At 36.7% G+C, this 20,263-nt stretch overlaps 4 protein-coding genes and 2 pseudogenes across 6 annotated transcripts; 4 read left to right on the top strand and 2 right to left on the bottom strand.

Annotated features, from left to right (window-relative positions):
- Window positions 1–203: 203 nt before the first annotated feature.
- AT4G05633 lies at window positions 204–2,200 on the top strand (annotated as a pseudogene; the record flags this gene model as incomplete). The annotated part of the gene is made up of 8 exons: window positions 204–496; window positions 572–796; window positions 982–1,050; window positions 1,097–1,174; window positions 1,278–1,361; window positions 1,473–1,644; window positions 1,745–1,844; window positions 2,091–2,200.
- Window positions 2,201–2,227: 27 nt separating this feature from the next.
- AT4G05632 (uncharacterized protein) lies at window positions 2,228–2,975 on the bottom strand (the record flags this gene model as incomplete). Its single annotated transcript, NM_148245.1, has 2 exons — window positions 2,228–2,530; window positions 2,685–2,975. The coding sequence occupies 2 exons, from the start codon at window positions 2,973–2,975 to the stop codon at window positions 2,228–2,230; spliced, it is 594 nt and encodes a 197-aa protein (NP_680611.1).
- Window positions 2,976–4,730: 1,755 nt separating this feature from the next.
- On the bottom strand, window positions 4,731–9,212 carry AT4G05635 (annotated as a pseudogene; the record flags this gene model as incomplete). Its single annotated transcript has 1 exon — window positions 4,731–9,212.
- Window positions 9,213–12,020: 2,808 nt separating this feature from the next.
- AT4G05631 (uncharacterized protein) lies at window positions 12,021–14,633 on the top strand (the record flags this gene model as incomplete). Its single annotated transcript, NM_148244.1, has 10 exons — window positions 12,021–12,071; window positions 12,125–12,247; window positions 12,329–12,500; window positions 12,615–12,697; window positions 12,770–12,783; window positions 12,859–12,884; window positions 12,967–13,028; window positions 13,427–13,528; window positions 14,004–14,069; window positions 14,451–14,633. The coding sequence occupies 10 exons, from the start codon at window positions 12,021–12,023 to the stop codon at window positions 14,631–14,633; spliced, it is 882 nt and encodes a 293-aa protein (NP_680610.1).
- A 1,183-nt stretch (window positions 14,634–15,816) lies between these two features.
- Window positions 15,817–16,191, top strand: AT4G05630 (B3 domain protein; the record flags this gene model as incomplete). Its single annotated transcript, NM_116801.1, has 1 exon — window positions 15,817–16,191. One exon carries the CDS (start codon window positions 15,817–15,819, stop codon window positions 16,189–16,191), a length of 375 nt encoding a protein of 124 aa, NP_192472.1.
- Window positions 16,192–19,189: 2,998 nt separating this feature from the next.
- AT4G05620 (Galactose oxidase/kelch repeat superfamily protein) lies at window positions 19,190–19,588 on the top strand (the record flags this gene model as incomplete). Its single annotated transcript, NM_116800.1, has 1 exon — window positions 19,190–19,588. One exon carries the CDS (start codon window positions 19,190–19,192, stop codon window positions 19,586–19,588), a length of 399 nt encoding a protein of 132 aa, NP_192471.1.
- Window positions 19,589–20,263: the final 675 nt, after the last annotated feature.

Here is a 20,263-nt window from a genome sequence, read left to right as displayed (position 1 = left end):
AAAGTTTTCTGTTGCATCGGGAGCCCCTGAATTCGAGTACATCAGTCAAGTATATGTGATGTTTAAAACCCAAAAAAATTTTAATCATCTTTGTACTCGACCAACAAGAGCTACAGAGACTTTAAAGGATTTCCTGCAATTTACAGTAGATTTTCTGCAGTTTTTCTCAGTCAACAGAGTGTGAACCACGCACTAAAAATAAGATGGAGAGAGAATGTCAAACTCAACTTCCACCACATCTTTCGAAAATCACTCGACCTACCTATCTTCATTTTTCAACCACTCGACCTAATTCAACCTTTCTTCCTCAACGCACCTCACCACGATTCACTGTATCGCACTTGACCCCATCAGATTACTCGACCACTGGAAAGGCACTCGACCGCTTCGCCGCCGTCACCGAGTTCATTTGCTTCTTTACTCGACCTTCTCACCTTGCTGTTCACCGTTACTCTGTTCTCAATCTACTCGGATCCCTCTGCGCCGCCGCAGTCGAGTCCCTACCTCGTTCACCATCGAAGTCTTAGGGACTACTCAATTACAAAGAGAAGACTAGACCGTCGACTTGTAGTTTCGACCATACCAATTCCGGCTCACCGAAGGATTACTCGACCTCTGGACTTTACCGGCTGAACTCGACCTCAACGTTTCACTCGACCTCCTGGAGCCGACCACTCGACCAAGCTTCACGTTTCAAGATTCCAGGCTTCAATTCCGGTTCACTGAGGAACCACTCCACCGCTGGTACTAGCAAATCGGCAGACCCACTCGACTTCAGAAAAGTTATTCAACCGCGGTCTCTACATTACTCGATCCAATTCGTGTAAAAGGAACTCGGGAACAGCTTAGTTTACTCGAGTACAAGATTGTACTCGTCCAATTCGGTCCATTTCATTGCCTGTTGATAACAATTTTGGTTTCATTGTTATCTTTGAGACTAATATATTGACATTTGAGTTTTGAGTTCTAAATCTTCTACAGGAGAATCATGAGTAATTACAGTGGTAGTTCTTCAGTTGATCCAGACTACAACATGGATGAGATAGAGTCGTCATCTTCGAGGCTAGAGAGAGAACAGAGAATATGATAGCTTCAGAAGAAAAGCTGAGATAGCTCGAGGGAAGAGAGCAATGACAGAGAGGTATGAGCTTATAGATGAGGATCAGGAAGACGAGTACATGCCTGAGCATACTCACTGAGCCACCAAACTTCTGCACAAACCTGATGTATAGCCTGCTGAGGAATATATCAGGCTCTTCAAACTTAGAGTTTTGTAGCACGAGTTATCCATGCTTGACCACACTTGCACAACTTGGATTGTTGGAGGATGTTCAGCACCTGTACCAGAGTTTAAGTCTCAAGTAACAGAATCTTTGAGAATTAGACGACCAGTTATAAGATGGCATGGTGGAATGAAAGGAACCGGATCGAGAGAAAAGATCGCGGACTTGCCTTGTCATGCTCACGCGAAGTTCAATCGAGAAGGAGAAGACCTTCAAGATTGGCTTGCTGGATCCCCACAGAAAAAGTGAAAGTTCTAACCAAGTTAAGAACGTCGACAATTTATCTCATTGGGAATTCGGGACGAATTATAATGAGAGGGTGAATGTAGTGACCCGGTCATTGACTATAGGGGCGGTTGTGGTAAGAAATTTTGAGTCGGAGTTATATGCCAAGGGGTTGTAAGGTCTTGGGAAAAGACTTATAATTGGAATGCTAAGTAAAATCCTCTTACTTGACTAAGTCAGTTTTGGTCATGGAACTGGGGAATGCTGTGACCCTCCCATGTGAGCGTTCCATGGTTGAGGACGGCCTAACTTGTGGCCTAGATGATTCTTGGAACGGTCGAATTTAGAGAAATATTTGAAGCATAAATTCCGAAAATCGAGGAAAAAGCGTAAGAAAAGTAATCATTGGTCGGAGAGAGAAAGTCCACCTTATTTACAGGATCGACACAATGATTATATCTCTGCCCCAATCAAAAGAAAGATATTGCCCATGGTATAAGTTATCTTCCTTGGGCGAAATCAAGGCAATATTTCAGTTCTGAGCGAATCGTTGGGCAAGTTACCTCTTTTGGACAAAACGAGGTAATGATGAGCTTCGCCGCACAAACATCGAGTCAATCATGGAGAACGAGTGTTGCCATGAGTTGGGCGACACAAACTATGACCCAATGACAAGGTGGCGTGTCCCATAGGGTTGGACGACGCAAACTCCAAGCCAATCAGAGGAAGAGTGTCCTTGTGGGTTTTGCGTCACCTAAGACACGACATTTGTCCATCATGGGTCGAATCTCCTCCTCTATAAGTAGAACAAAGGCTTTGGAGCTAAACAGAAATCGTGAGAGAGAGAGAGATAGATTCAAAATCTTCGTGAAGTGACGACCGCTCCTGAAGCCGACGGTAGAGGTGGACGACTGAATTCCAAACGGTGTAGCAGTTTCCATGAACCATCCGACGATCAGTTTCCGAAGGTAGATGAAGTCTTCGCGATCAACCAGAAGTTCCCGATCGACGTTGTCATTCCGCTAAGTGATCACTCTCATCCGATCCGCTTAATCATAGTGAGTTCCGAAGCATGTGTGGTGGCACATGAGTTACCTTATGTGCTTGCTTTGATGATTATGTGCTTGTTGATGTTGTTGTTGATTGATCATAGAATTAATAAGAATTATCATTTACGTCATGTATGCTTGATGCTTCAAGTACACTTTGTCGTAGCTTAGTTAAATGCATATAGAGTTTGTGGTGTTCGAGTGCGCTTCCCTGTTTTGTTCGACTCAGCGAGACTAGGTCGCTCCCAAGGGGCCGAGTGTTGCATGACGATGCAACGAGGATACATGTTGTGGTAGTCCCATGTGGTACATCGCTTGTAGACTTGGTGGCTAATAGCGGATTGTTCACTTGGTTTGATGGGAAGGATCGTTCACATGGCCATATGATTGCATTGTTATCATTTACCCGTGCATCCATTATATTGCATTATTATTGCATATTGATTGCTTGTTGCTTGTTGCTTAACTAACGTTTATTGTTATGGGTTGGGTTGTTTAGCTTCTGAGATTAGGCGCCGAACTCATTGAGTACTTATATTCATGATTCCACCATTTCTGTTGCAGGTGACCTTAGGGGGAAAAACCATAGAGGGTCGTTGGGACAATAGGTTCTTGGTGTAGATTGTTGGGTATAAATGTAAAGACTACTATTGTGTATTATGTATTGTGAAACGGGATCCCCGGAAACCTTATATGATTGTTTGTGCGATTTTTATCATATTATACTATGTATAAAAAGGTTTTCTAAAAACAAATGGGGATGGTTGATGATATAAGGTTTTGTCTGAACCGCATAACTCCCTTTCCCGGTAAAAGGTTGGCAAGCCGGATATTGGGATTTGGAGGGACGGTACTATGCGTGGGCAGGTTGGAGGGACGAGTTTGGTGCTTAAACCTGGATCGGCCCGTGCGAAGTACTTGTCACCTGTACGATTCTACCCAGGCTATTTCTAAAACGGTTCAGAATCGCTATAGTCATGGTATGTGTCATTTGATTTAGACCGTTAAGCATGACAAAACTAATTTTTACAAACATCGATTTCTTTACAATTCTCATGGTTCTTGCGCCTACAATATGACTCTACTTCCGTATTGGTGATCCCCTAACGTTATATCAATCAATCTAAGACTCTGTAACAAATATTAATTTGTTTAAAAAGCCACAAAGTGATTATTATGTTTTGTTTAAGCACTTTCGTTTCTGATTCATGTGAAGTGATATAGTTCAAATTGCCTTAAAACCTCTCTCTCAAATAACAGATTGAGTACAATATTTAAAGGTCGGATTCCACAAAGTTCTTTTGTTCACACAATGAGCTAAGTATCAAGATTAAGCTAGAAGAGTGTAAGAAAAAATAAAAAGAAAGTAAAGTAAGCAAAAAGCAGGTTTGTTGGTTGTGAAGTTTAGAGTATTTTCAGGAACCAATGATTAGTAGGTCTAGATATCGTTAGGTTGTTATCCAACTGTTCTTAAACTCAAACTCTAATATCAGAATAACCGGTGATGTTCCATGAAACTCACTATGCCTAGAGCTAAGATTTCCGGTGATGTGCCGTGAAATCCTATACCTAAACATGCATGCTAACCGAGTTTGATAAGTTCACCTTAGTAGATAGGCCGATTCTTATTACACACCTATAAACCAGCCTCTTCAAATAGTAGTTCTGGTAACAGATACCTATGGTGGGTATATCTATTATCTGGAATCAAGTTCTAGTTAATTACTCTAGAACTAGCATTAAGAACAACTAAAGATGAAGAATCCTACAAATAACCAAGCAAAGGGGGCGATCTACTAAATCATATGAATCCCTAGTGAGAAACCCTATCCCTAACAAGCATACTGCTCAGACATGATGGATGAAATACACAACATATATGAGTAAGAAAGCATAAACAAATCAGTAGAGAAAAGAGTTAGAAAAGATTTCTTCACAGTTATTGAAAATCTGATGAAACTCTGAAAACATGGGATGAATAGCTTGGTTGCTAGGAAACTTGATAAAAAGCTTGATAGAAAGCTTGATAAAAAGCTTGATATGTCTAAACAATGACTTTTAAAACTATATATATGACCTTAAAAATGTGCAGGGACTAATAACGAAAATAAGGAAGTCTTCTGGGTCAAATTTTCAATTCTTCAAACTTAAAAGCATCATGGATTTCTCTGGGCCGCAACTGGTGTTGATCGACACCAAGAGTGTGTTGATCGATACTCTCGACTGGATTTGAAAGTGAATTCGTCCTTAAGCTTCTTTTCTTCATCTTTCGCTCCAAAATGTCTTCTCATCTCCATTGTAGTCCCTCTCAATAGAATACCTGAAAAGACTCTAGAAATAACAAAAAGACTCAAAAACCTATATCTAAAACATAGTTAAAACAGTAAAAATAGGGTTATCTCAACTCCCCAGACTTAGCTTTTGCTTGCCCTCAAACAAAACACAAAAGCCGAACCCGTGGAAGAGGTTCTAAAAACAAAGGAACTCCCAACATAGTCTATTGCCATGATCATTCTAACCAAATTCATATGCCTAGTAATTCTAATCAAATCCTAACCAACATGTACTTCTCTACAAGTTTACACAACATTCTAGATTCCATACCTAAGTTCCACAACTATATCCACCTTGCTTTCATCGCTGGGTCTCATCAAGCAAGCTAATATTCAAGAACCTTCTAGACTCATTCCTGTAATATACCATGATAAATCGACCGTTCTTTATATTTTTCTGGTATTGTTTCTCGTCCCAGACTTATTGACACCGTTGACATATTTCCATATTTCCAACCGTTGTAATTGATCATTCCTAATAATGTATAATAATTGGTTCATGGAAAACATTCCTACCGTTATACACTACCGAAAATCATATCATTTTTTTTTTTTTTTTTTTATAAGGGGAGAGGAATACTTTCCTTTTTCACATAGGTCTTAATAACAGGTATGAACAAAACGTCAAGTTCTATGAATACTAACCGTTATGATGAGGTAAATGGAAGAGCAGTGTGATTAGATCCACCCGTAATGGATTGTGTTGGAAACCAGGATATCCTCAACTTTGTCGGTTTGCTATCTGGATTTTCCAATAGTCGGATTGAGTTGACCCTTCTGCATTCATCAACCAGAAAATAATCTAAAGAAATATAGATCATGATTTCTAATTAGACTAAACAAAAATGTTTTTTTAGAAAACAAAATAAAATGACTCATAACTCTAAACACAAAAAATAATAAGAATCAAAAATAAAAGCATAGTTAATAAGCGCCTCCCCCAGACTTAAATATCATTGTCCCCAGTGGCATTCAAATCCGAAGAGAGAAGAAAACATAAACCAAAAATAAAAGAAATAAAAAGAAAAAAAATCATACCACTCGGTTCCCTCTCACTAAGCGCTTAATTAGAGTCAATAGGTTCACTTGGAGGAGTTCAGGACTTGGATGGAGGGGTGGAGGACTTGTGCTGCATTCGCGCCTTCCAAGGCGGTATGTAAACAGATCGGCCTTGTACAGCAGTTGGTGTCGATCGACACAGTTGTTTGTGTCGATTCGATACTCTCTCCGTTTCCTGCAAGATCAACAGAAAAATTAGCTTTCGGGAAACTCGATGCTCGTTTACCGGTGAAGCACACTTCGAACAATATAAAGAAATAATCAAAGGAACAGTAAGAGAAGAGATAGTGTAGTACCTATCACAGGGAACTGAAATAGGTGTGGGCTCTAAAGGAGGTGCAGAAGCATCTATCGCGATGGTGTCAATCGACAAGGGGTGTGGTGTCGATTGACACTGGTTCTCTGCAAATCTCATATGCGGGCTAAGCTGTAGGGGTCTCTGTTGTTGGCTCTAAAAGTGAAGTCTGAGCAGCCAGAGAAGACTTGTTCTTGTTGGTGGCAATGCTACTGATAGGCGATGTGAATTCTGAACCATCCATACCCAACTCCATCTCCTTATCACATATGTGGAGAGATATCCTACCCTTCTTCACCTCAATCCTAGCACCAGCTATAGCTAGGAAAGCTCTACCAAGGATGAGAGGATCCTTAAGTTCTTTATCATATGCCAAGACCACGAAACAACAAGGATGAGGCAGTTACCAACTTTCACAGGGACATCCTCGAGGATACCTTCATGGATTTGTTTGGAACGATCTGAAAAGAGGAGAGTAATCCTTGTATGCTTGTAGATGGTCATGCCTAGTCTCTCAACAACAAACTTGGGCATGAGGTTAATGCTTGATCCCAGATCGCACAAGGAGTGGCTGAATCTGCTAGTAGATATCGAGTAGTCAAGAACAAAGCTACCAAGATCGTGGAGCTTCTGGGATCTCTGACTCGGAGTGATAGTACGGATGTACCCAGCAATGTCAACTCTCCTTGGCTTGTCCTTTGTAACCTCAGATGATTTCAGTTGGCACAATATCTTGGAGATTATTGGTTTTTCTCCATAATTGATTCCCTTTTTGACAAACCATTTGTTTCTGTTCAAAAAATAGATATGTGAAGTCTCCGAAGCAAAACAAGGATTGGTTGTCAATATCTTTTCCATTGCAGCAATGCACTTCTTATTGTCAAGCTTAGAAAGACGCCTTGGAGTTGATAAAATATCTGGAAAGTAGATCGGTGCGAGCTCCTCATGTTGTGTTTGTTCTGTTTAGTGTCGATCGACACTAGATGAGTGTCGGTCGACACCGTCGCGTGACGAACGATCCTCTCTATTCCTGTTTGACACTGTCTCGTCATCTGATTCGTCCCAGATCGGGTTGCCTTGTGTTGATCGACACTGATGTGTGTCGATCGACACCAACTCTGCAGCAGCGTGTCCTAACTCGTCTATAGCAGCCCACTCTCTACAGCTTTCCTCTTTAATGCTGACCATGATAGCATTGCAGCTCTTCCTAGGATTAGCATCAGGGGTGCCAGGAAGAAACCCTTCTTGTCTCTTAATGGATTATGCAGTTTGAGGTATTTGAACAACTAGCTTATTCATGAGAAAGCTCAGATTTTGGATCTTCCCATTAAGATATGTGTAGATAGCATCAAACTTGCCATCAAAGTCCATAACTAAGTTGGACTGACCCTCAAGAATCTGTTCAAGCATTGATTCCATCTTATTCTCGGCTGAGAGTGGAGGGGAGTTTTGGTAAGATGAATTACCATAAATACTCTAGAAGTTCTTCTAAGGAAAGGTCTTCTAGAAGGAAGGTTTTGGAGTGAAGCCTGAAGAACTCTGGTTCCCTGTAAACATGTTGCCACTAAAGTTGCCATGTGGTTGTCCTAACTTCCTGTAACCTTGACCATCAATGTAGAAGACTCCTTCTTCTGAATCTAGCTCAGGCTCGATAGTCTCTTCTTAAGCTGCAAAGTGTACATGCTTCTTCCCTATAAGCAAGTTATGAACTGAATCCAGCTTAGCATGTACCTCAACCATCTGATTCCTTGAAACAGCTCCTGCAATCTTTTTCCTCTCAAAGTCAGCGTTCTTTGTACTCTTCTTGCACGCAAGGTTCTCAATCAATGATGTAGCATCTGTCGGATACCTGGTATTGAAGTTACCATTGCGCGCTGAATCTAGAGCCATATAGTATCTTCAATCAACTCCTTTAAAGAAGGTACCTAGAAGTTGTACCTTGCTGAAGCCATGATGCGGGCAGTCCCGTTGATATTCCTTGAAGCGAACCCATGCTTCTTTGACTTTGTGTGAAGGTAGACATTTTGTTCCGCACCTTCTCAGACTTAGCATCATCATAGAAGTTGTTCAGGAAGGCTTTCTTGATGCTTCTTGATAGAAATAGTGAGTGAACTAGCCTTTAATTGCTTCAACCAAGAAACATCTTCCCTAGCAAGTGAGTAAGGGAAAAGCTTGCACAGTAAGTAGTCCTCAGAGACTCCATTAGCCTTAATGTTTAGTACGAAGTCATCAAAATGCTCGATGTGGTCCATTGGCTGCTCGTGAGATAAGCCATGGAAAGGGTGCTTGCCTACCAGTGCAAAGTAGCCAGGCTTCAGTTCATAGTTGTTCCTCTAAAAAGGTCTGGGTATGATCGTTGATCGGTAGCGAGGCTTCAGCTCATAGTTGTTCCTCTAGAAAGCTTCTTTTCTTCAGCTTTTACTCCAAAATGTCTTCTCATCTCCATTGTTGTCCCTCTCCATAAAATACATGAAAAGACTCTAGAAATAACAAAAAGACTCAAAAACTTATATCTAAAACATAGTTAAAATTAGTAAGAATAGGGTTATATATCATGAAGCATAAATATGCTACTCTAGAACTAAATGTGTAGTTTCATAAATATATGCCTTTGTTCTCTGTTTCTTCTCTTATATTGCGAAAATAAACATTTCTCATTATTACATGGTAAAAATGTGATTACAAGACATCAAATAAATCTTGAAACTATACTCACTTGATATTTCTCTTTTACCTTAACAGGATTCCAACCCAAATACACTTAAGGACTAGACAATCGCCACATCAACAAATTGTATACTAGAGCCACTCTTTCATTGGGAGATGCAAATAAAGCAACAGAAAAATTGAGGATATGGTAGAAAAAAACAACTGCAAAGATAACTTTGTGGAAAAACTGCATTTGAAGAGGACTTGAACTCCGCAAAATGGAGGGATGGTGTGCTTGAGGAACCAAACGAATTGTGTTTATGATGTTTAATCCATTAGGACAAATTTTGATTAAAAAAACCATTGCTATTTTCGATGTGAGATATTTAAGATGAAATATTAAGTAATTGATAATTTTTTGATTTTATTTTATTTTCTTATGGTGTTCAGCATATAAAAAGAATTACTTTATTTGTTTACCTGTCTTAATCTAACAGTATACAAAATTTAGGTGCCAGATAAATTTTTGCTAAAATTAAAAATTATATAACATACTAGACGAGTAACAAATCTAATAAAATTCGTAAAATATATAATGGTATCTTATATAATTACATATCTGCACCAACAAAATTATAAATAGAGAACAAAATTCTTAAGAAGGAAGATATTTTGGAAAGAATCAAGTAATTAATATACGTCCAAATACATAACCAACATATTCTGGGCGTAGTTTCAGATTTACTTTAATTGTTTATTTTGTGTGAAATCAAAATATGTCATGTACTATAACATATGTTTCAATCAAGTTATTTATAAATCTATATTTGTCAAAATATTATGAAATATTAAGGGGGTGTTATTGGTTCTTAGTTTACAAGGAATATTGATGACTTCAATCAAATCCTAGAAAATAAATAAATGAAAGAATTTAAACTATTCTTGTAGAGTTTTTTCATAATTGAAGGTTTAGTGTCATCCGATCTCAAGATATATGCTAAAGTGTGATAAGTATCTGAAGCAATCAGAGGGTTTGACCCAAGCTTCCTTCATTGGCTCACGTGAGAAGCACACACGTGAGATTAGTAATAAGTCACAACTAGAAGGGTAAAAGGGTCTTTTATCATTGGCTCTGTATCTTCTTCTTCTCTACTCTTCTTTGAGTATGTAACAGAATGAAACAGATAAGAGAAGCGTGACAACGAGACTACGCAAGTCGACGAGAGACGTGAGCTTAGAGTTAGAGGTAGAGAGAGTAACTGGTTTTGTGTTGGTGAGTGAGAGAAAGCTTGAGAGTGACTGTAATCCGGTGAGCGATTGTAACGGTCACTTGTATGAGCTCGAGTTTGAGCTATGATCTAGTGGATTCCGGAGTCAATCTCCGGCGAGACGTAGGGTTCCACACCGGAACCTAAACTCGTAAAATCTCGGTGTTCTTTGTTTGCGTTTTTTCTATTTTCTTTCAAATCCCTAAACTAAGTCGCAAGTTCTAATCGGAAATTATAGATTAGGCTTCACAAATTGGTAGCAGAGCCTATGTTCTACGATTTCATGGAAAGCAGAGGCATTGCGAATTGAAAGAAACGGAGGATTTGAAGTTTCGTTGATATCGTGACTAAAGATAAGAAAAACGGAAGATGTTGTGATGTCAAGAGCGAAGGAAGAATTGGACTGCGGTTGTTCTCGGAAGAAGACGTCGTAGCTAGAGGAAAGAACCTCCACGGAGAAAGATCCAACCGGATCAAATGGTTTCAAGTTTATGAAATCAGTTTAGTCGATAAGTTACTCTCTCTCTCTTCTAGACTCTGAAGTTTGACATCACTGTGATTTCTAGTCCAAGAAATTCACAAGAGATGATGTTGAGATCACGAAAGTTTAAGATCTTCGTAGTCTGGATCAATGTTATTTGAGTTTTGGAGGATGAAAGTTTTACGGTGATACGTTTCATCGTATTGAAGACTACTTCGAGTTTCTAAGATTGTGAAGTTGTAAGTTATCTCCTCTAATTGTTTTGTGTCTGCATCATTGCGAGAAGATCAAGAAAGACTCGCTAGTGAGTGCAATTGCAAAGGAGAATTGGTCCAGATGGAAAGAAAGAATGATACTACGAGTTTTGGAGATGTAAGAAGAAGAATGTTTAGTGATGGCTTAGGTGGAGGAATATTCACCAGCAAGAAGTTTTGATTTCTGGTTTAAGAAGTGTGTGAGTTCAAGTACTGGATTTGAAGTCTTGAAACCAGAATCAAGTCACCATCATGAAGACTCAAAGCTTGGTGAAACTAAGTTTGCATCCGCTGCAAGTCACAAGGTTAATTGTGATGTTCTGGTATCTACATGTCTGCAAATAAAGGAGTCAAGATTTGGTAAAGCACAAGTTTGTATGTTCACTGCACAAGTTTTTAGCTAAGATTCGATACTTGGTTAGTGTGGTTTCTGGTTAAGGAAGTGTGGAAGTTTTTTGATGCAAACTTGTGTTCAAGATAAGTAAAGAACAGCTATTGGAAGCTCATAAAAGTCTAGGAACTTGGGGACGCCTTGGTTGTTTGATTGGTATTGGGTTAATGGTTGTTTGGACATCAGTTAAGGCTCGGTATTGAAAGACAGAATTTGCAGGATCGTTCAAGAATAATCAAGAATTCTGCTTAGTCAAAGTGGGTTGATAATTCAGAAAAATTCAAGGTATTACAAGAGTTTTGAGTAAGGGTTCTTCAAAGATTCAGTCTCAGAGGTAATTATCAGATTCTTAAGAGATAAGAAGAGCTAAAAGGATATGGTAATCAAAGGGTTAAATTCTGGTCATCATTGAGTTAGTGGCAGCTAGGACATTCCAAGTGAAAATGGATTAAAGCTGCAGCATCGTTTTGTGTTTGTTTGGTGGCAGTAGTGTTTTAAGGAAAAATGAAACAAGGCTGCAAGAGTTTGTGTATTAGTGTTCTCTGTTTAAACAGAGAAAGTAACAAGGACACAAGAAGCACCAAACAATTCTCAACTACAGTCTACAGATGAAGAAACATCTAGTGTAAAAGGAAATCAAGGTGTGACTGGTATAAACCAGTAAGAATGAAACCAAGGAAATTTTAAGTTGGTTTCTGGTTCTTATGGCTAAGTATGAGAGTCAAGAATAAAAATGGATCAGCTGGTTATAGAAACATCTAGACATGAAGACTCAAGAATAAAGGTCCTGCTTATAAATCTCTAGCATCATTCGGGTGTTTTCTTTGGAGTTTTCAGAAATGGTACATTCAAGTTAGTGTGAGAATTTCTGCAAATAAGAAAGGGTGGTGCTTTGTGAGATGGTTCCAGGAGACATCTGTTATGGTGGAAGAAATTCAGTATAAGGGTGTGAAGAGTCAAGTGTTCTAATGCTATAACAAGGTAGTGGTTGATCAGTTGGTCTCTAAGACTAAAGTATTCAATATAATATCACAAAATCAGATTGAGAGCTTCTCTAGAAGCAAACTGCTAAAGAGTAAAGAGACTGTTGGTGTAGCTACAAAGTGGAAAGAATTATGGATATATCAAGTGATAAGGTTCATACAGTCAAGCGCACAAGGTTTTATGATTGAGAATTATAGAGACAGTGACAAAGAGGCAGTTCGCTCGGCAAGTCAGAATTAATGTCGAGAGATACAAGCAACATCGATGGTTTAAAGTTTCAGGTGGAGTCATCAGTATTACAGGGAAGTAATACACGTTCGTAAAAGATGGTTTGTGATTTCAGGTGGAGCTTTAGAGTTGAGGAGTTTCTCGGTTATCTTAAGTACAAAGACAAGGTCTGAGTATACTGGGTTTTCAACGCATCAGGTGTTAGCTATGAGAAGAAATAAGTTGCTGTTTGGATATAATTCGGATTGGTCAAGTGTGTGAAGAAGACAGAGTTTCGAGAACGGGTAAGAGATGTCAGAAACGTTCAAGCATAAGAAGGTTGCAACAGGAGTTAAAAGGAAAGTTTTTCAGGTTTAAAGGATGCTTGATGGTAGTTCAGACATTGGTATATCAGTTGCATGATTAAGAAGATCAGCAAAGCTGAAGTACAAGCTCAAGATAAAAGTTTATTGAAGTGATTCTCTTAGGAGACGGTAAGAGACAAGTGCAAGGTCTTGCAAAGAATTTGTCTGCGGTTCATTCACCTCAAGTACGTGAATTGCAATGCATAAATCATGGTTTAAAAGATTCATCATAAGAGCTGGTATAGCAACTGAGAAGAATTCATCCAAGATAGGATGAGAATGAAGAAGTAGAACAAGGAAAAGTTCTGTTCACCTTTTTTGCTTCATAAGAAGTAACAAATAGGCACATGTAAAGGAAGCTTATGAGGATAAAGAAAGGATTCAGATTAATCTCTGATGGTTTTAAGATGCAAGTGCCAAGTTAGGTGAAGATTGCAAACGTGAGGACGTTTTGCAGAGTGTTTTTTTTGCAGCAAGGAAGCGACTTCGAGAAGTTCTAGAGTGAAGTTCAAGGGCTGTAAAGGAGAAGTCTCAGGCATGTCACAGGAGTGTTGATATGAGACAAGTTTAAAGAAGCTAACAGGGGTTCAAATCTGTTGGATTGAAAGGGTTTGCTGATTCAGAAGGGTTTCGAACCAGATTGAGCAAAAAGAGTTGTATCGGAAGTTTTCCTTTCTCTGTGAAAGTTAGGAGGCATGTTTTGTTGGTAACATAGGCGGTGCAAAGTGATGCTCAAAGTTCAAACAAATCACTGTAAGTACAATCTCTAGTTAAATACATTTTACTACTAACGGGTTATTGGCTTAGATTGTTTTGCAGGATGAATCATTGACTGTTTCAGGATAGAAAAGCACAAGCGATCCAAGATATTTTTGCATAATGATTCAAGGGAGAATTTGATTCAAAGTTCAGTGCACATGAAATGAATCAAAGGGCTAGCGAGGAATCGATCTGCAGAGGTTAAAAAAGGATCCAGGCTGTGAAGGAAACAAGTGAAGCAAACATGAGTTTTTTGTTGACACAAGTCTGTGTTAAAGTTGGTTCACAACTCAAGAAGTGATACTAGAACGTCGATGGTTCGGGAACGTCGGTGTGATTCACATCACAGCTATTTTTTTTCCATCGAAGATATGTTCACTAATGGTTGTTGAAGTGTGAAGATTGGAGTTGTCAAGGTTAGAGCAAGTTTAAAGGGTTCTAAGGAGCAGCTGCGAGGAAGTCTTCAAGTAGAATCAAGACATGTTGATTTTAAGATGCATTGAGGAAACAATTTTTCAAGGAAGCATTGAAGTTGAACGGTGAAGTTCAAGATGAGCGGTGAAGCTCAAGTACCGGAGATGGAATCCAAGAAGCTAGATAAGGAGCGTGAAGAAGATCGATGACAAGGTGGAGATTTGAAGGTTTAGTGTCATCCGATCTCAAGATATATGCTAAAGTGTGATAAGTATCTGAAGCAATCAGAGGGTTTGACCCAAGCTTCCTTCATTGGCTCACGTGAGAAGCACACACGTGAGATTAGTAATAAGTCACAACTAGAAGGGTAAAAGGGTCTTTTATCATTGGCTCTGTATCTTCTTCTTCTCTACTCTTCTTTGAGTATGTAACAGAATGAAACAGATAAGAGAAGCGTGACAACGAGACTACGCAAGTCGACGAGAGACGTGAGCTTAGAGTTAGAGGTAGAGAGAGTAACTGGTTTTGTGTTGGTGAGTGAGAGAAAGCTTGAGAGTGACTGTAATCCGGTGAGCGATTGTAACGGTCACTTGTATGAGCTCGAGTTTGAGCTATGATCTAGTGGATTCCGGAGTCAATCTCCGGCGAGACGTAGGGTTCCACACCGGAACCTGAACTCGTAAAATCTCGGTGTTCTTTGTTTGCGTTTTTTCTATTTTCTTTCAAATCCCTAAACTAAGTCGCAAGTTCTAATCGGAAATTATAGATTAGGCTTCACAATAATCTTGTAAAGTTTCTTAAACAATCTCTCTATTTTGATAATATTTTTCATTACTTTTTATGACTTTATTTTGTAAACAAAAATATAGAAAGTCATGAACCAATAACATAATAATTTAAATCATTAACAATAAGAGATTCTTTTGTTTTAATTGAATACCACAAAACTCTTACTGACTTTATAAGAATATGAATCCAATAACCCCAAATTTATGAAGATTTTAGATTACTTTTTACAAATCTTAAATGAATAACACAAAACATTAACATAGTTTTATATTATCTTGATTGAATAACAACATATTTTACATGACATTTTAAGTCAATAAAACTCCTTTGAAATCATAAACCAATAATATCCCCTAAAACTTAACTATTACTTTTGTTGAAAGAGAAAACATGTTCAATTAATAATGAATCTATTATACTCATGAAAATATTGTGTATATATATTCTAACATATAATTCACTGATTAACATATTACCCATATTTCTAATGAATGTAATTAAAGTTTATGTGCCACAATAGTTTGGTCAAAAAGAAAAACTATTTATTGTCTTAAGTAAAAAAAAAATCTTACAGAATCTTATAGAGTTAAATTTGCAAGCTCACAACTACATGAGCCAAAAAAATGTCAAATACTTAAATGACATTTACTTCAAAACTTTTTGATGTTAAGTCAGCCTGTCAAAATTTATTTCACTTTAACACGTGTTAGAATTCAATAACTACAAAACTATATATGTCATAATATTATGAAACTATATATCAAACAAAATTAGTGTTATTTGGGTAAGACAAAACATATTCAATTAATTAATTTTAATCTAACTTGAAAACATAGTATCTCTCTATTGGTATAAGCTCTTAATTACAATTAACCACGTACATAAGTACAACTTATTGTCACTATATATACCCTTAACACAAACAAATATTTTTATACAAACCTTGCATAAGCCTTTACGGAGTAAGGAACATTGAAACCCGATTTTTCATATATCTTTCTGTTCTAACTCATGGCGAATTTTCCAGATAAGCAGTATGACTCAAACAACCCATATAACATCATGATAACGTTGTCACCATTTGACGTCGATAGGAGTACTACGATAATGATGCCAAAAGCGTTACTAGAAACCAATTTATTTCCTTTCATGGAGATAAGTACTCTCGTCCAGTTGTTACAAGTTCAAGACAAGCCAAAGATGATTGGAGTGTATGATATTGATACTCAAATTACAACATATGTAATCATAAGACAAGATGGAAATAATTTTAAATTTCATGGATGGAATGATATTCTAAAAAGAAAACATTACAAAGCAGGCGATACTATTGCATTTTGGTGGGATCTTCGTCATACTAGACTAAATTTCAAACATGTTGCTTAATTGATGGAGCGAATCTTCACAACTTCATTTCTCGGATATGCATCTATACCGGGTTTGTCTGATCGAGTCCAGTTTGTTGTCGTTTTATTATGTTGGTTTAATTCCTGTTTCTAGAGAACATGTTTTTCTCTTATATTTATAAATATATATATTTGGATTTATAAGATAATATATGTAAATAATAAAAGAGTCGAGAGAAACAATTTCTCCAAATTTTTTATCTATACATTCAAATTTAATATAATATTTTGATAGTAAATCATAAAAAGGAATTGTTTGTGGTAGAATCATTTGTGTAACAGTTCTCATAATTTGCAATAAATAATAAATCAAGACAGCAAAACAAAAATTAATATGTATTAAAATTTAATTTATTTTAACACGCGTTAATCTAACTAATACAATTTCTATGTGCCTAAATATTTTGGCTTTTAAAAAGGTTATATGCATGTTGTAACAAATCTGATGACATTTCTGAATTATACATAATCGGCATCTAATTTATATTTTTTTTATCAGTTGCTATAATAACTAACTAGATTTTGACCCGCGGTATACCGCGGGGCTAGGTTTTTAATAAAATTTGTTATATAAAATGTATATGTAGATATTTGTTTTATTAATATTGTTTGCTTTGTTTAGTGTTTAAGATAATGTATATATAGATTTTAATTGTTATATCTAGGATTTCATCCGTAGTATATCGTTTTGTATTATTATCGATCAAAACCCGTCATACCATCTAATCATGCACAGTGAAATTAAACATATCTAATGGATTTCACTTGTAGTATACCATCTCGTAATACTGTCGACCAAACCCGTCCTACCACTAACCCTGTTCAGTAAAATTAGACATTATTTTGTGATTTTTGTTTTAATAATACTTTAATTTAAAAAATATTTAATTCAAATCAATTTAAAAGTTTTCTTTCAAATATTTCTTTAATTGTTATAAAGTTTATATATTATAATATTATAAACACGTCATACCATCTAGTCCTACTATCTAATCATGTTCGGTGAAATTATTTTTTTATTTTTTTAATAATATTTTTATTAAAATATTTATAATTTAAATCAATTTAAAGTTTTCTTTCGAATGATTATTTAATTTTTAAATCTTTTAACCATTTTGGCAAAAATAATTAGGCCATGGAATAAGAGCATATTCTTTTGAATAAGATTTGCTTTTATTTGGTAGTTAATTTTCGCATTGAATAAGCCGGTGACAGCCATTGTAAATAAGTTCCAACTCCAGGATTTATTTCACAAAATGGCTGCAAAAATGTATATAAGATAACCAATTAAATTAATTAAACCAAAATAACATAGAACAAGAGAAAGAGAAACAAAAAGATCCATGTTCTTATAGAAGGATCTAGAAGATCCATATGATCCAAGAAGATATTATGAATATATTCTAGAGATATGTATATATCTTATATGATTCTATTAGTTAGATAATTAGATTAATTCATTTTCTATATAAGTGTATCCCTTATGTTTGTTAGAGATTAATTTGCGGTACATCGCGAGCCTATATGTTAATTAAATAAAAGATTAATTTTTTTAGGATGATCTATGTATACGCTATTATTTTGTTTGATTTAAATGTACGGTCCACTGCAAAATAATATTTTAGAATTAAAAAATTATAAAATTTAAGTTGTATTTGTTTCGTTACTATTGTCTATATATATAGTCTTGCGCTATTCTAAGCTTATGAATGAAACCTTGTTCATTTTCTCTTGGGTTTTAGGGTTTTGAATACAAATTTAAGTGATTTGTTTGTTATTTCTTGCTAATTATTCAACTAAGCGGATTAGGTTTCATTTGATCGGTATATATATGTGTGCATATGATTTAAGTTTGACTAATGCTCAATGAAAATATATCTTTGTGTCATTATATATATGCTTAACACATTAACAAAATTTCTAACCCAAACCTTACCTAGATATCTCTAAGAAAAAGAACACTTAAAACTGATACCCATATATCTTTGTGTTCTAACTCATGGTAGATACCGAGCTGTATCCAGATGAGCCGCGCGTTTAATGTGGACAGCCCTTGGATACCCATAGATCTTTGTGTTCTAACTTAAGGTAGATACCGAGCTGTATCCAGATAAGCCGCGCGTTTAATGTGGACAGCCCTTGGAACATCTTGATAACATTAAACACCATCAAACATAGGTTTGAGTAATATGATAACGTTCTCAAAAGAGATAGTAGAAACCAAAGTGTTTCCTTTCCTAATTCCGGCCTATGAATATTTTCATAGGTTATTTGGACTTTTCGATTTTGAATTTAATTATAAGAACTCTTATCATAAAAGAAGATTTAAATGGAAATTTCCAATTTCATGGATAGAGTATGGTTCTCCAACTAAACAATTACAAGACAAACGATATGATTGGGTTTTGGTGGGATGCCAATAACTCTAGATTGAATTTCCAACTACTCTTGATTGCTTACTTTATGGAATGGATCTTTGCAAAATCATTTTAGATTGAATTTCCAACTACTCTTGATTGCTTACTTTATGGAATGGATCTTTGCAAAATCATTTGTATAATATGTTTAGTTGCTTTTTTAAAATTATTTCATTCCGAAAATTTGTGTATTCTATGTTGTATTCATCAAGTTGTTTAATATTTCTATCATAAGTCTTAACTATATTTTCTAGAGATCATGTTTTACTTCCTCAATAAGAAATGGATCCATTGGGCTTTATATGATAATATATATTTTACCTATTACTCATAAGTCGAGAGTTTTCTCCAATTTGTTTTTGTTTTGGCAATCAAACATGTCAACTTTATATTTGATGAGGCAAGTCCAAAAGTACGAAAGGAGATTTTGTTTTTGATTTTAATAGCATCAAGTTTCTAATAAGGGCTTAAACCCAAGACTAGGGCTAGTGTGAGCCCGGAAGGTTTCGCTTATCTATGTAAAACCCCTAATTTTCAAATCAGCGTTGAATCTAACTACTAATGGCGTCTCCAGTCACCACGAACGGTAAAGAGCCATTGGTTAGGAAGCAGAAAAAGAGTTTGTCCCTTCCTCATGATGTGTTAGTAAGCTGCTTAGCCCATGTCTCGAGATTGCACTATTCGATTCTCTCCTTAGTTTTGAAGAACTTCCGATCACTCATTGCTTCTCCGGAGCTTTACAAGACTCGCTCACTCTTAGGTCGTATAGAGAGTTGTCTTTATGTCTGCTTACGTTTCCCCAATGAATCTCATCCACGTTGGTTCACTCTCTACATGAAACCTAATCAAATCGTAGCCAATAACAAGTCAAATTGTAATCTTTTGGTCCCAACTCCAACTATAAGTTCTTCTCCTGCGCACTGGTTATGTCTCATAGCGGTTGGTTCTAGGATTTATTAACTCATATGTCACCCATAGAGTGTTCATATATAAGAATATCTTTGTGCTCATGCATGAATTAGATTATAAACACTCCATATGGAATTATCGTCTAAAATACAAAACCTACCCTGTTAATGAAAATTACATGTCTTTACACTCATTATTTCAATCCCTAATTATTTATATTCAAACCAAAGCAGCTAAATTCATCTAGAATGTGATTTATACCATATTAAGCTGTAAATTCAACTACTATATCTTTTGATTTAATTTATGGGCTTATTGTCCTCTAATATCATATGTTTAGCTGCTTAGGGTTTCTAATTATGGGCTTAAGCCCAAGACTGGGATTAATCTTAGAGTTTCGTTTTTCTATGAATAAAACCTAATCTCAAAATTTCAGCGGAAAATCTATGTGCTAATGTCGTCTCCAACAACATCCCTGACCACCACGAGGGGCGAAGAGCTGTTGGTTACGAAGTAGAAGAATAATTGTTGGGGTCAGATTTCCTATTTCCCCCAAATAACCGAGCCGAACAGAGTCATAAGCGCCTAGGTAACTAGGTTCGTCGCCGTCAAAGGCGTAGAAATGATTCGAGAGAGTCCTTATCCGGCTCAGGTGTCATTCCAAGCAACACACCCAGAGCCGGGGAAAGCAATACTTCGGGCCTCAAGAAAACACCTCTTTAATCC

This window comes from Arabidopsis thaliana, chromosome 4 (assembly GCF_000001735.4).
Source record: "Arabidopsis thaliana chromosome 4, partial sequence".
NCBI lineage: Eukaryota > Viridiplantae > Streptophyta > Magnoliopsida > Brassicales > Brassicaceae > Arabidopsis > Arabidopsis thaliana.
The sequence above is the reverse complement of the archived record's forward strand: the minus strand, read 5'-3'. Positions and strand labels throughout refer to the sequence as shown.